The sequence below is a fragment of the Rhinoraja longicauda genome, chromosome 34, assembly GCF_053455715.1.
Source record: "Rhinoraja longicauda isolate Sanriku21f chromosome 34, sRhiLon1.1, whole genome shotgun sequence".
Lineage (NCBI taxonomy): Eukaryota > Metazoa > Chordata > Chondrichthyes > Rajiformes > Arhynchobatidae > Rhinoraja > Rhinoraja longicauda.
The window spans coordinates 13,291,638-13,306,124 of record NC_135986.1 but is presented as its reverse complement, the minus strand read 5'-3'; the positions used below and the strand labels follow the sequence as shown (position 1 = coordinate 13,306,124).

The 14,487-nt window shown below is 48.8% G+C and overlaps 2 protein-coding genes across 2 annotated transcripts; one reads left to right on the top strand and one right to left on the bottom strand.

Annotated features, from left to right (window-relative positions):
• Positions 1-1,175: 1,175 nt before the first annotated feature.
• LOC144609483 (histone H4) lies at positions 1,176-1,487 on the top strand. Its single transcript, XM_078427970.1, has one exon. The coding sequence runs from the start codon at positions 1,176-1,178 to the stop codon at positions 1,485-1,487; it is 312 nt and encodes a 103-aa protein (XP_078284096.1).
• Positions 1,488-8,956: 7,469 nt separating this feature from the next.
• On the bottom strand, positions 8,957-9,328 carry LOC144609479 (histone H2B 1/2-like). The gene has a single exon (XM_078427965.1). The coding sequence runs from the start codon at positions 9,326-9,328 to the stop codon at positions 8,957-8,959; it is 372 nt and encodes a 123-aa protein (XP_078284091.1).
• Between the last annotated feature and the right edge of the window lie 5,159 nt (positions 9,329-14,487).

The window sequence follows — 14,487 nt, the reverse complement described above, 5'->3', positions numbered from 1 at the left end:
CAAGATAGAATGGTCTGTATGGGAAGGGGATTTACAAAGGCCAGAGGCTGGGAGATCCAGCGCGTTATGACGGACCAAGCGCAAGTAGTATTTGGCGAAACGTCATTGAGACTATGCTTGGGCTCGCTGAAGTAAAGGAGGCCACGTCGGGTGCGCAAATATACAGTATATTATGTTAGCAGAGGTGAACCTCTCCCTCACCTGGATAGAGTACTGGGGTCCATGGATGGATGTGAGAGAGGAGGAATGGGGACAGGTGTTATAGCTCCTGGAGATGCAGTGAAAGTAGCTGTGGAGGGAGTTGTTTGGGTGGGCCTATTTCCGCGTTGTATAACTCTATGTAAAATCCTGAACTTTTTCAGCACCACTAAAATAAACAAGGGTCTCGACCCGAAACCTCACCCACTCATTTTCTCCAAAGATGCTGCCTGTTCCGCTGAGTTACTCTAGCTTTTTGGGTCTGCAATCAAAATCTTTCGTGAAAGAACTGATTCCGAATTAAGTAATTCCTGTCCTGGACCTCAGTGCCAAGGGGAAATAATTTCCATTAGACGCAATAATTGAATTATTGCATCGTATGGGAGGCGCATTCCCAATCTCGTTGTACCCCAGTACAATGACAATAAAGATATATTGTATTGTATTGTAGAATGGAATTTCCGGTCTGGGGATGTGTGCAGCTCAAGGCCGTTCATTTGTCTGTGAGACGGAAACACTGATGATGAAACCCCGCTAACGGCCCAAGCCCATCTCTGGAGGTTCCCCTAATTAGATGGTTGTAAACTGCTGAGTTATGTGGGAGAAGCGGTTTGGGAGTAGGGAACAGGCTCTAGAGATGAATGGGAAGGAGACAAAGTAACTTGTCACTGTATTTAGGCAGTAATATTACTGATTGGCCTTTAATGTGAAATCCGTGCCTCTGAAAGGTTGCGGAGCGCTGAGTCTTGGGTGTATTGTCAGCAAACCGCTGCAAATTGCCGATTGCAGATAACCGAGGAAGGAGCTGGAGATGAGAGGCCGCTCTCTGCTCTGTCTGTCACTCTGATTCTGTCTCCACCCCTTCCCACCTCTCTCTCTCTCTCTCTCTGCGTCTGGAGCAGGTCGGGGCGCTGTGTATAAAAGGAGACAGTAGCAGTCGGCCGTTTATTGTGCAGCGACTTCGGTGAAGCAGCATCATGTCTGGAAGAGGGAAAGGAGGCAAAGGACTGGGCAAAGGCGGAGCCAAGCGGCATCGGAAAGTACTTCGCGACAATATCCAGGGCATCACCAAACCAGCCATCCGCCGCCTGGCTCGCCGTGGCGGTGTCAAGCGAATCTCGGGTCTCATCTACGAGGAGACCCGCGGGGTGCTGAAAGTTTTCCTGGAGAATGTGATCAGGGATGCAGTCACCTACACCGAGCACGCCAAGCGTAAGACGGTCACTGCCATGGATGTGGTGTACGCTCTGAAACGCCAGGGCCGCACTCTCTATGGGTTTGGCGGCTGAATAAACCCCCTTTCTCCAAACGACAAAACAAAGGCTCTTCTAAGAGCCGCCCACCGTCTCACAGAGGGAGCAGTGATCGGGAGTATGAGAAGATTATCATGTAATTAATGAACTTTTAGTTATTGCCCCGCTGCATGCGCTTGATTGATTCTTGCTTTCAGCGGTTGAGATGAGGAAAGCTGAATTTAGGCCGATATTCTGAAGGTTCAAATTGAGGAGGGGCTGTTAGTAGATCATTCTCCAGCGTTCTCTGCTCTCCTCTTACCCACTTAACTCTATAAATCCAGCAACACAAAGGTCGACTCGAAACCTCTCCGGGGAGCAGTCGTTTATCTCCAGTCTCAGGTAGAACTGAATTCCGTCAGTTTCGGCATCGGGTCTGTAAATTCGCACCGCAGATTCAGACTTAATGGTTTGCGGAGGTGATTGAAATTAATTTGAAATCAAGTCGGTAGGAACTGAATAGTGATGCATTCACAAGAAGCGAGTTTTTTTTATTACAATTGAGTTTTTACTTGCATCAACACAACAGGTCTGCACACATATTCCTCTGTAAAAACCCATAACACAAAATATGTCAATGCAGTATATGAAAACAATAAACTACCTCTCTGACACTACGGTTAAGAACACTTTCTGCGTCCTGTCTGCTCCTCAGTGTGTCCGACTGATACTCCAACTGATCCGTGTGGTCTGAGAGGAGCTGCAGCCGGAGACACTTCCTGCAAACGTGGTCGTCAGGGACTCCTGACTTGTTCCTGATTTCCTACATCTGACAGGAGGTGCACACCACTCCACTGACGACATTACTGACCTGAGAAACTAGAACCAGGCTGTTGCTGAAGGTGCTCCTCAGGTTGACCAGTGTGTCATGGAAGGGGTAAGCTGTATTGTCCAAGATGTTCTGCAGTTTGAGGAGCATCCTCCCCTCCACGGACCCACCCTTCCTGATGAGTTTGTTGATCCTGTTGGCGTCCGTGGCCTTCGCCCTGCTACCCCAGCACCGAAGATGGCACTAGCCACCACTGATGGATAGAACGTCTGCAACATCTTACTGCACACTTTGAAAGAGCGGTTCCTTCTCAGAAAGTACAGATGGCTCTGTCCCTTCTTATACAGTGCCTCGGAGTCCCTGAACTAGTCCAGTTTACTGTCCACGTTTCAAAGTTACTTGTGCTCCTTGGTGAACTGCACATCTACGCCCTTGATGGAGACAGAGGGTGTTCCTCTCTTCCTAAGGTCCACCAATAACTCCTTAGTCTTGTTGGTGTTGAACAGCAGGTGAGTCAGCCCACACCACTCAATAAAGTCGTTGTCTACACCTCTGTATTCTGTTCATTCCCCTCACTGGTGCAGACCACAATTGCAGTCACCCGAAAACTTCTGCAGGTGGTAGTAGTCCGAGTTGTATCTGAAGTCCGAGATGCAGATGGTGAACAGGAAGGGAGAGAGGACCATCCCTTGTGGGGCCCCTGTGTAGTTCACTACCATGTTCGAGTCACAGTTCTGTAGCCTGACATACTGTGTTCGTCCAGTCAGGTAGTTGGTGATGCGGGACACCAATGGAGTATCCACCCGCATCTTCGTCAGTTTGCTACCTAACAGTGGAGGCCGGATGGTGTTAAAAGCACTGGAGAAGTAAAAGAACACGACTCTCACGGTGTTTCCCGGCTTATCCAGGCGAGCATAGGAATGATGGAGCAGGTGGATGATGGTGTTCTCCACCCCCACCTTTGTTTGGTAAGTGAACTGCAAGGGGCCCAGGTAGGGTTTGACTAGTGGTCGCAGGTGAGTGAGCACCAGCCTCTCCAGGGACTTCATGATGTGTGATGTCAGCACCACCGGTCTGTAGTTATTGGAGGAGTTGGAGTGTGTCCTCTTTGGTACAGAAACCATTTATCCATTTAATGTGCAATGTGACTGCCTCTACCACCTCTTTGCTGATACATATCTGGTCCAATACATTGCAGGTCATTTGCCTCATTTCCTCAGATTCCACAAGCTTCTCCACAGTAAAAACTGATGAGAAATATTAATTGTAAATCTTCCTCATCTCCTTTTGCTCCACACCTAGATGGCCATGCTGATCTTTAAGGGGACTTACTCTTGCCATAGCCACTGTTTCATTCACAATACATCTCTACAATCTTCTTGGAATTCTTGCAGACCTTGGAATGACCTCCCCACCTGCTTTAAAAGAGCAACAATAATACACGAACTCCCAAGAAAACTAAGATGACATGTCTCAATGACGAGCCCAGTCTCGCTAGCTCTCCATAATCAGTATGAATTGGCAATAACACTTCCCTCTTGATAGCCTTCAGGCAGCAGCACCCCAGGGCTGTGTGCTCAGTGCCCTGCTCCACTCACACTATTCCTATGACTGTGTAGCCAGACAGTTCCAATGCCATCTTGAAATTCCCCAACGACATCACCGTTGTTGGGTGAATAATGAGTAATGAGAAGTCAATACATAGTGGGAGGGGGGGAATGTGATTGAGTGATGCCGAAGTAACAGGATCCATGATCTTGTATTAATCGGTGAGATGGAGGTGGAGAGAGTCAATGGCTTCTGTTTCTTGGGCATGCACATCTCTGACGATCTATCCTGGGCCAGCACATTGATATAATCATTATGAAAGCCATCCATGTCTCTATTTCCTGAAAAGATTGAGGAGATTCCGTGTGTCCAGTAATACTTTCTTGAAACTCTCCATGTGTATGGTGGAGAGCATATTGAACAATTACATCTTGGCCTGGTCTGGCATCTCAAACATCCACTGTGGCAGAGAATTCCAGATTCACAACTCTGGGTGAAAAAGTTTTTCCTCTTAGTCCTTTTTCTTAAAACCGGGACAGGTTGAGTGAGTGGGCAGATGCGTGGCAGATGCAGTATAATATGGATAAATGTGAGGTTATCCACTTTGGCGGCAATTATCGCAATGGTGTCAGGTTCGGTAAGGGGGAAGTGCAGCGAGACCTGGGTGTCCTTGTACATCAGTCACTGAAAGTTGGTGTGCGGGTACAGCAGGCAGTGAAGAAAGCTAATGGCATGTTGGACTTCAAAACGAGCAGTAAAGAGGTTCTTCTGCAGTTGTATAGGGCCCTGGTAAGACCACATCTGGAGTATTATGTACAGTTTTGGTATCCTAATTTCATAGTCATAGAGTCCTACAGCACAGAAAGAGGCCCTTCGGCCCATTGTGTCCGCACCGCCCGCTACCAAACACAGTCTAATTTTAATCCCATATTCCGCATTTGGACCGTAGCCCTGAATGTTGTAGCATTTCAAGTGCCCATCCAAATGCCTCTTAAACGTTGTGAGTGTTCCCGCCTCCACCACCACCCCAGGCAGTGAGTTCCAGACTCCAACCACCCTCTGGGTGAAAAAGTTCTTTCTCACATCCCCGCGAAACCTCCCTCCCCTTACCCTGTATCTATGTCCCCTCGTTGTTGAACCTTCCACCAGTGGAAGAAGTTCCCCGCCATCTACCTTATCCATGCCCCTCATGATCTTGTACACCGCGATCATGTCCCCTCTCAGCCTTCTCTGCTCCAGGGAAAACAACCCCAGTCTCTCCTCATAGCCGAGGCCCTTCATCCCTGGCAGCATCCTGGTGAATCTCCTCTGCACCCTCTCCAAAGCTATCACATCATTTCTATAATGTGGTGACCAGAACTGTACACAATACTCCAGCTGTGGCCTCACCAGTGTTCTGTACAATTCCATCATTACCCCCCTACTTTTATATTCGATGCCCCGGCTAATGAAGGCCAGTAACCCATATGCCTTTTTAACCACCCTATCCACCTGTCCTGCTGCCTTCAAGGACTTGTGTACCTGTACTCCAAGGTCCCTCTGTACCCCTGTCTTCCCTAGGGTCCTTCCATTCATGGTGTACTCCCTCTCCAAGTTATTTCTGCCAAAGTGCATCACCTCGCACTTTTCAGGATTAAATTCCATCTGCCACTGCTCCGCCCATCTGACCATCTCATCTATATCTTCCTGCAGCTTGCAGATCCCTTCTTCACTATTCACCACCCCCCTACCTTTGTGTCATCTGCAAACTTGCTGATCATGCCCTGTACGTTGACATCCAGATCATTTATGTAGATTACAAACAGTAAGGGACCCAACACCGATCCCTGCGGCACCCCACTGGACACCGGCCTCCAGTCACAGAAGCACCCTTCTACCATCACCCTCTGCCTTCTGTCACTAAACCAGTTTTTTATCCATTTTGCCAAGGTGCCCTGGATCCCATGGGCTCTTACCTTTTTGACTAGTCTCCTGTGTGGGACCTTGTCAAAAGCCTTACTGAAATCCATGTATACCACATCCACTGCACTACCCCCATCTACCTCCTTGGTCACCCCTTCAAAAAATTCAATCAAGTTAGTCAGACACGACCTTCCATTAACAAAGCCATGTTGACTATCCTTAATTAACCCTTGATCGTCCAAGTGAAGACTGATTCTGTCCCTCAGAATATTTTCTAGCAGCTTCCCCACCACCGATGTCAGACTCACCGGCCTGTAGTTTCCAGGTTTATCCCTACTGCCCTTTTTAAATAATGGCACCACATTAGCTATCCTCCAGTCCTCCGGTACATCCCCTGTTGCAAGAGAGGCTCTGAAAATTTGTGCCAGAGCCCCCGCAATCTCCTCCCTTGCCTCTCTCAGCATCCTGGGATACATCTCGTCAGGGCCCGGAGACTTATCCACTTTTAAGCCTGCCAGAGCCTCCAGCACCGCCTCCCTGTCAATAGCAATATGCTCAAGAACATCACAACCCTCCTGCTCCATTTCTAAGTCAGCATCGCCCTCCTCCCTCGTAAAAACAGATGCAAAAAAATCATTTAAAACATCTCCTACATCCTCTGGCTCCACACACAGCTTTCCACTATGGTCCCTGATGGGCCCCACTCTTTCCCTCGTTATCCTCTTACCCTTGATATACTTATAGAACACTTTGGCATTTTCTTTTATTTTGCCCGCTAGTGCTATCTCATGGCCCCTTTTTGCTCTCCTAATTTCTTTTTTAAGCCCTACACCTTCTGTATTCCTCTAATGATGTCTGTGCCTTAAGTTCTTTATGCCTTCCAAAAGCCCCCCTTTTTTCCCGAATCAATCCTACTATATCGTTCGACATCCAAGGTTCTTTGGACTTGTTTGTCCCACCCTTGAACTTTAGGGGAACATTCTTCCTCTGTACTTTTTCAATTATTCCTTTGAATGACTCCCACTGTTCTGATGCGGTCCTCCCCACGAGAAGCTGATCCCACTCCACCAGGGCAAACTTCTGCCTTATCAGATTAAAATCGGCCTTGCCCCAATTTAGAAATTTTCCTCTTTCCTCTGGTCCCTCTTTATCCTTTTCCATTACCACCTTAAATATCACTCAATTGCTCTACCACTGACACTTCAGCCACCTGTCCGGCCTCATTTCCCAAGATTAAGTCCAATACCGCCCCCTCCCTTGTTGGACTTTCAACATATTGGCTCAAAAAAGCCCTCCTGGATGACCCTTAGGAACTCTGCACCCTCAGGGCCCATGACACTTTGGCTATCCCAATCAATATTCGGGAAGTTGAAATCCCCTACTATTACTACCCTGTTGTTTTCACACACCCCCGAGATTTGCCTACAAATATGTTCTTCTATTTCCCTCTGACTGTTTGGGGGTCTGTAGTATACACCCAGTAAGGTGCATGCTCCTTTTCTATTTCTCAATTACACCCAAATAGCCTCATTTGAGGAACCCGCTAATATATCATCCCTTCTTACAGCAGAAATAGATTCCTTGATTAATACTGCAACACCCCCTCCCCTTTTTCCCTGCTCTCTGTCTCTCCTGAAGATTCTATATCCTGGAATATTGAGCTGCCAGTCCTGCCCTTCCTTCAACCATGTTTCCGTAATGGCAACAATGTCGTACTCCCATGTGTTCAGTAACACCTTCAATTCATCCCCCCTGCTTCCAATACTCCTTGCATTAAAATAAATGCCGTTCAGACTTGCCCTACCCCATTGTGCTGGGGCATTCTTGTTCTGCCTCCCAATCTGACCAGTTTTTTCCTCTATATTTTCCTTCTCCTCACCCCCTATACTAGCTCCATGCTGTATCCCAACCCCCTGCCAAATTAGTTTAAACCCTCCCCAACAGTGCTAGCAAACCTCCCCGCCAGGATGTTGGTCCCCCTCTGGTTAAGGTGGAGACCGTCCGGCCTATACAGTTCCCACCTTTCCCAGAAACAGGCCCAATTATCCAGAAAAACGAATCCCTCCCCCCTGCTCCAACTCCTGAGCCACACATTAAACTGCTCTATCCTCCTATTTCTATACTCACTAGCTCGTGGCACAGGGAGTAATCCAGAGATTACAACCTTAGATGTCCTACACTTCAATCCTCTACCTAGTCGTTTTTTTAACTCTCTTCCTAGCCCCCTAAATTCTCCTTTCAGGACCTCTTCCCTTATCCTACCTATATTGTTGGTACCTATATGTACCACGACCTCTGGCTCCTCTCCCTCCCCTTTCAGGATATCCTGGACACGCTCAGACACATTCCGGACACCGGCACCAGGGAGGCAAACTACCATCCGGGTCTCCCGACTGCGTCCACAGAATCGCCTATCTGATCCCCTCACTATAGAGTCCCCTATCACTATCGCTCTCCTCTTCCTTTCCCTACCCTTCTGAGCAACAGGGCCGGACTCCGTGCCAGGGGCCCGGGTGCCGTCGCTGCCCCCAGGTAGGCTATACTCCCCAACAACACCTAAACGGGAGGAATTTGAGGAAGGACATCCTTGTAATTGAGGCAGTGCAGCGTTGGTTCACGAGTTTGATCCCTGGGATGTTGGGACTGTCATACGAGGAAAGATTGGAAAGACTAGGCTTGTATTCACTGGAGTTTAGAAGGATGAGAGGGGATCTCATAGAGACATATACAATTATAAAAGGACAGGACAAGTTAGATGCAGGAAAAATGTTCCCAATGTTGGGCGAGTCCAGAACCAGGGGCCATAGTTTTAGAATAAAGGGGAGGCCATTTAAAACTGAGGTGAGAAGGAACTTTTTCACCCAGAGTTGCGAATTTGTGGAATTCTCTGCCAGAGGGCAGTGGACGCCAAAACACTGGGTGGATTTAAGAGACAGATAGAGCTCCAGGGCTAGCGGAATCAAGGGCTATGGAGAGAAGTTGGGAGAGACACAGGTTACTGACTGTTGATGATCATCTATGATCAGAATAGTGCTGGCTCGAATGGCCTCCTCCTGCGCCTATTTTCTATGAAATTGCCGCAGTTTGATTAACGTAAACATAATTAAAAACATTGGAGCTGCAGAAACAAAACTCAGTACAATTTGCAGAAAATCGAGGTCGAAATAGTACAACAACTCTTTCCGTGAGCTTGTGGGTGGCTCTTAAAAGAGCCTTTGGGTTTTCGGTTTGTCAGCACGGAGGATCTTTACTTGGAACTGGTGTACTTGGTCACCGCCTTTGTCCCTTCCGACACGGCGTGCTTGGCCAGCTCCCCGGGCAGCAGCAGGCGCACGGCGGTCTGGATTTCCCGGGAGCTGATGGTCGCCCGTTTGTTGTAATGAGCCAGGCGGGAAGCCTCGCTCGCGATGCGCTCGAAAATATCGTTGACGAACGAGTTCATGATGCTCATAGCCTTGGAGGAGATGCCGGTGTCGGGGTGAACCTGCTTCATCACTTTGTAGATGTAGATGGAGTAACTTTCCTTCCTCGACTTCCTGCGTTTCTTGCCCGCCTTTCCTGCAGGCTTGGACACGGTTTTCTTGGCGCCCTTCTTGGCCGCTTTCGGTGGGTCAGGCATTTCGTCTCTCGGCCACAAACACACGAATGTCTGGAACAAGCTCTGAGCGCGGATTAAATAGGCTGCCCCACCGCCCTATGCTAATGAGGGAATGGGGAAGGCGAGCACTGTCATTGATGAGTTTGAGTCAACTGTTTGATTGGACCACTGAAGCGACCAATCACAGCGCCTCGCTTCCACCAATCACAGAGCGCGCCTACAGCCACGTGTCTGGTGACACTGACAGGGCAGGGGGAGACGGAGTTGGGCGGAGCCGATGCTGAGAATCATCGCTTCTCTCCTTGGAACAATGGAGGCAGTCACGCAGGGGCCAGGCTGGGGAAGGACGGCAGATGGGCTTTTCCCACAGGCCAGTTCCTGTGGGACTCGACAAACTGCCGGATTCACAGTCACGGTCTCAGTTCCACAAAAGGACAGCTGTCACCACACATAAAATACACATGGAGGTCGTAGGTTCAAGGTGAAGGGGAAAGGATTTAATAGAAATCTGAGGGGTAACTTTTTCACACAAAGGGCGGTGGTGTATGGAACAAGCTGCCAGATGAGGTAATTGAGGCTGGGACTATCCCAACGTTTAAGAGACAGATAGACAGGGAAATGGATAGGACAGGTTTGGAGAGATATGGACCAAGCGCAGGCAGCTGGGACATGTTGGCTGGTGGGGCATGTTGGCTTGAAGGGCCTGTTATCACACTGTATCACTCTGTGACTTTGGTTCCCTGACCAGAGAGCTGGCACTCTACAGCTGACAGATATGAATAGTCTGGATTCCAGAAAGAGTGAGGGGGTGAGGTCTAAAGAGGAATTTGAACACAAGGATGAGAATGTTAAAACTGAGGTAGGAAGCCGGAGCAGTAAGGCACTAACACTCACTGTTCACTGCCCAGCAGGCCGAAAGAGAACATCCCGATATCCACAGTGGAGGGTCAGTCAGGTCCCCAAGACTCTACCAGTCAGGTCCCAGGTCCATATGGGAACGGCAGACAGCAAGGACCAACTCGTTGGAACCAATCACCACCATCTCTACCCCTCCAAATCTGCTTGCAAACAAGAGAAGCCGTTGAGATCACCTCTCATTCTTCTAAACCCCAACTGGTGCAGATTGATTCCACTTCCGCTCAGTCCCTAACTTCAGGCTCCAATTTAAAGATGAAAACAAAAAAACCCTGCCGATGCAGGAACATCCCAGATAAAGACAGACCCAGCTGGAATCCTCAATGTCTTTGGAGAGAGAAACAGAGCTGAGACCTGGATCTGAAACTCCATCTCTCCCTGGAGATGCTGCCTGACCTTTTTGTATTTATTCCCAATCCTCCTCCTGTTTCAATTCATTGTATAATTCCCCATTGGCAGAGGATGTTGCTCGCAGGAAAACACCAAGAACAGGATGAGGCCCCTTCAGGATGAGGCCCCGTCATTCATCAAGACCACGGCTGATCTTCTCCCTCAGCACCTTTTTTGCACCGTCCCCGTTTCCCTCGATTCCCCCAATGCGCAGACATCCATCCACAATTCCCCACAATCCTGCAGTAAGGTATCGCTGCTCCACCCCCAACCCTCCTGTAGTAAAGGCCAACGTACCATCCACCTTCCTGTTCACTTGCTGCAGCTCCATGCTGCCTCTCAGTGATCAGTGTACAAGGACACCCAGACCCCGGAGAGCATCCAAGGTACCCGATCTCTCCCAGTTTATAATAAACAGCCAACCTTGTCCATCAAAGTGGATCTCTGCATTGTTCCAAATTATATTCCATTGATCACTCTGTCATCCTGTCTGTATCTCCCCACCGCTGAATTCTCTTCACATCCTCCTCGCTGCTCACAATCCCATCCAGCCTCGATTCAGTTCATCTGTTGACAGAGCCTCCACACTGACGGTGGATAATTCCAACGGGTCAGTGCATTCTTGGAGGGGAATGTCCTCGAGTTTTAGACTCCCCTACCTCAGGATAAAGACTGTGAGCATTTAGCTAATGTACACCCCTCGTGATTAAGTTTATACGGCAACAAATAAATAATATTCAATTTTTAAATAGAGCTTGAAATATTGCAATTGTATACCCTAGGTATACAATTATTTATAATACAGAAAAAATTCAGTGACCACCACTGGGGTAGAGAGAGAGGAGAGTGAGGGGTGGGGGAGAGAGAGTCGGGGTAGAGGGAGGAGCAGGTGAGAGCGGGAGCGCGGGGAGGGGAGGGTGTCAGAGGGTCCAGTGAAGGAGCGCCGCCATTCGCGGGGGCTGCTCTCTCCCACTCTTTCCCTTCTCCCAGAACCAGCGAGATCTGCGCCACTGCTCCACTCTCTTCCCCGGTCCCGTCTCCTTCTAACGCAGCAAAATAAGAACAAACACAAGTGTAGTTGCTATTCAGAAGCCCCGCATCCCCGTGGTGAGCAGCGGCGGCGGCGAGGAGGGAAGTTTCACTTGTGTTTGTTCGTATTTCGCTGCGTTAGAGGGAGACGGGCCGGGGAGAGAGTGGAGCAGCGAAGCAGATCTCGCTGGCTCTGGGAGAGAGGGCGGGAGGGACGGAGCAGCACCCGCCGACACCCTCCCCGCGCTCCCGCTCTCACCTGCTCCTCCCTCGACCCCGACTCTCTCCCCAGGTTGAGCAGCGGCAGCAGCGGCGAGGAGGGAAGTTTCGAGGGGGCGCTACGATCTCGCCTTGTCCCGGCTCTTTGGCGATCCGCTCTCCGGCGAACCTTCGACGGCAGCTTCTGCCTTACAGGTCCCCGCTGTCTAAGTGCTTGTTGCGGGCTGGATAAAATGAACCAGCTCAGTTAATACAATCGCCACCTTCCCCATCTCTCCAAGTCAGTCTTGGGACCTCACCTACTGGCCGATACCTCCGGCCACACCAACATCTCCCCGCAGGGGGAAGGAAGCCTCACCTCCATCCCCGGGCCCAGGCCGCTCCCCCTCGTGGGCCTCGCCGCTGCCCCGCGCCTGGACCGGCCGGTTGCCGAGGCAACGACGTCACTGACGATACGTGACCTATGTGACGTCAGGTGCACGTCGCTCGGTGACAGGGGCGGCCGCAGCCCGGAGCAGAGGAAGCTGTCAATCACAGGAGTCAACACTGACGGAAAAACGCATAAAATAATAAAAATAAATATAGAATGCAAATGAGATTGTGTCCAGGTGGCTGGAAGGTAATTAGATCGTATACCTTCCTTCCAAGATTAAAAAGGACACAAAGTGCTGGATGGTCTGCATCCCAGGGTACTCAGGGAGGTGGCTCTAGAAATAGTGGATGCATTGGTGATCATTTTCCAATGTTCAATAGATTCAGGATCAGTTCCTGTGGATTGGAGGACAGCTAATGTTGTCCCACTTTTCAAGAAAGGAGCGAGAGAGAAAACGGGGAATTTCAGACCAGTTAGCCTGACTTCGGTGGTGGGAAAGATCCTGGAGTCAATTATTAAAGAGGTAATAATGGTGCATTTGGATAGCAGTAAAAGGATAAGTCCTAGTCAGCATGGATTTATGAAAGGGAAATCATGCTTGACTAATCTTCTGGAATTTTTTGAGGACGTGACAAGTAAAATGGATGAAGGGGAGCCAGTGGATGTCGTATACCTAGACTTTCAGAAAGCCTTTGATAAGGTCCCGCACGGGAGATTGGTGACTAAAATTAGTGCACATGGTATTGGGGGTAGGGTGTTGACATGGATAGAAAATTGGTTGGCAGGCAGGAAGCAAAGAGTAGCAGTAAACGGGTCCTTTTCAGAATGGCAGGCAATGGCGAATGGAGTGCCGCAAGGCTCGGTGTTGGGGCCGCAACTGTTTACCATATATATTAATGATCTGGAAGAGGGAATTAGAAGCAACACTAGCAAGTTTGCAGATAACACAAAGCTGGGTGGCAGTGTAAACTGTGAAGAGGCTGTTAGGAGGTTGCAGGGTGACCTGGACAGGTTGACTGAGTGGGCAGATGCAGTATAATATAGATAAATGTGAGGTTATCCACTTTGACGGCAAAAACAAGGAGGCAGATTATTATCTCAATGGAGTTAGGTTAGGTAAGGGGGAGGTGCAGCGAGACCTGGGTGTCCTTGTACACCAGTCACTGAAAGTTGGCATGCAGGTACAGCAGGCAGTGAAGAAAGCTAATAGAATGTTTGCCTTCATAACAAGAGGATTTCAGTATAGGAGTAAAGAGGTTCTTCTGCAGGTGTATAGGGCCTGGGTAAGACCACATCTGGAATATTGTGTACAGTTTTGGTCTCCTAATTTGAGGAAGGACATCCTTGTAATTGAGGCAGTACAGCGTAGGTTCACGAGATTGATCCCAGGGATGGCAGGACTGACATATGAGGAAAGATTGAAAAGACTAGGCTTGTATTCACTGGACTTTAGAAGGATGAGAGGGGATCTTATAGAAACATATAAAATTATAAAAGGACTGGACAAGCTAGATGCAGGAAAAATGTTCCCAATGTTGGGCGAGTCCAGAACCAGGGACCACCGTTTAATGCAAATTTCTTTCAGTACCTCTGCCTCCCTAGATCCTCTATCCTCTTGTACATTTGGGTGATTGTTTGTGTCTTCCTTAATGAAGACAGATCCGAAGTACCTGTTCAACTCTTCTACCATTTCCTTGTTACCCATAATAACTTCACCCGTGTCTGCCATCAAGGGACCCACATTTGACTTTGCAACTCTTTTTCTCTTAAGATATCTAAAGAAGCTTTTACTGTCCTTCTTTATATTCTTGGCCAGCTTCCCCTCGTACTTCATCTTTTCAGCCCCTACTGCCCGTTTTGTTACCTTCTGTTGTCCTATGAAAGTTTCCCAATCCTCTGGCTTCCTGCTACTCTTTCCTGCGATATACATATTTCCTTTTAGTGTTATCCCATCCCTAACTTCCCTTGTCAGCCACAGTTGCCTCCTAATCCCTTAGAATCTTTTTTCCTCTTTGGATTGAAATGATACTTCGTCATCCGGATTATGCCGATTATCGTGTTCAGTTTGGCCACATTTAGAGTATTGTGTTCAGTTTTGGGTACCATGTTATAGGAAAGATGTCAACCTGGAAAGGTTGCAAGAAAAGATTTATGAGGATGTTCCCAGGACGCGATGGTCTGAGTTATAGGGAGAGGTTGAGCAGGCTAGGACACTATTCCAGGGAGCATCAAAGGATGAGTGCAGATCGTATAG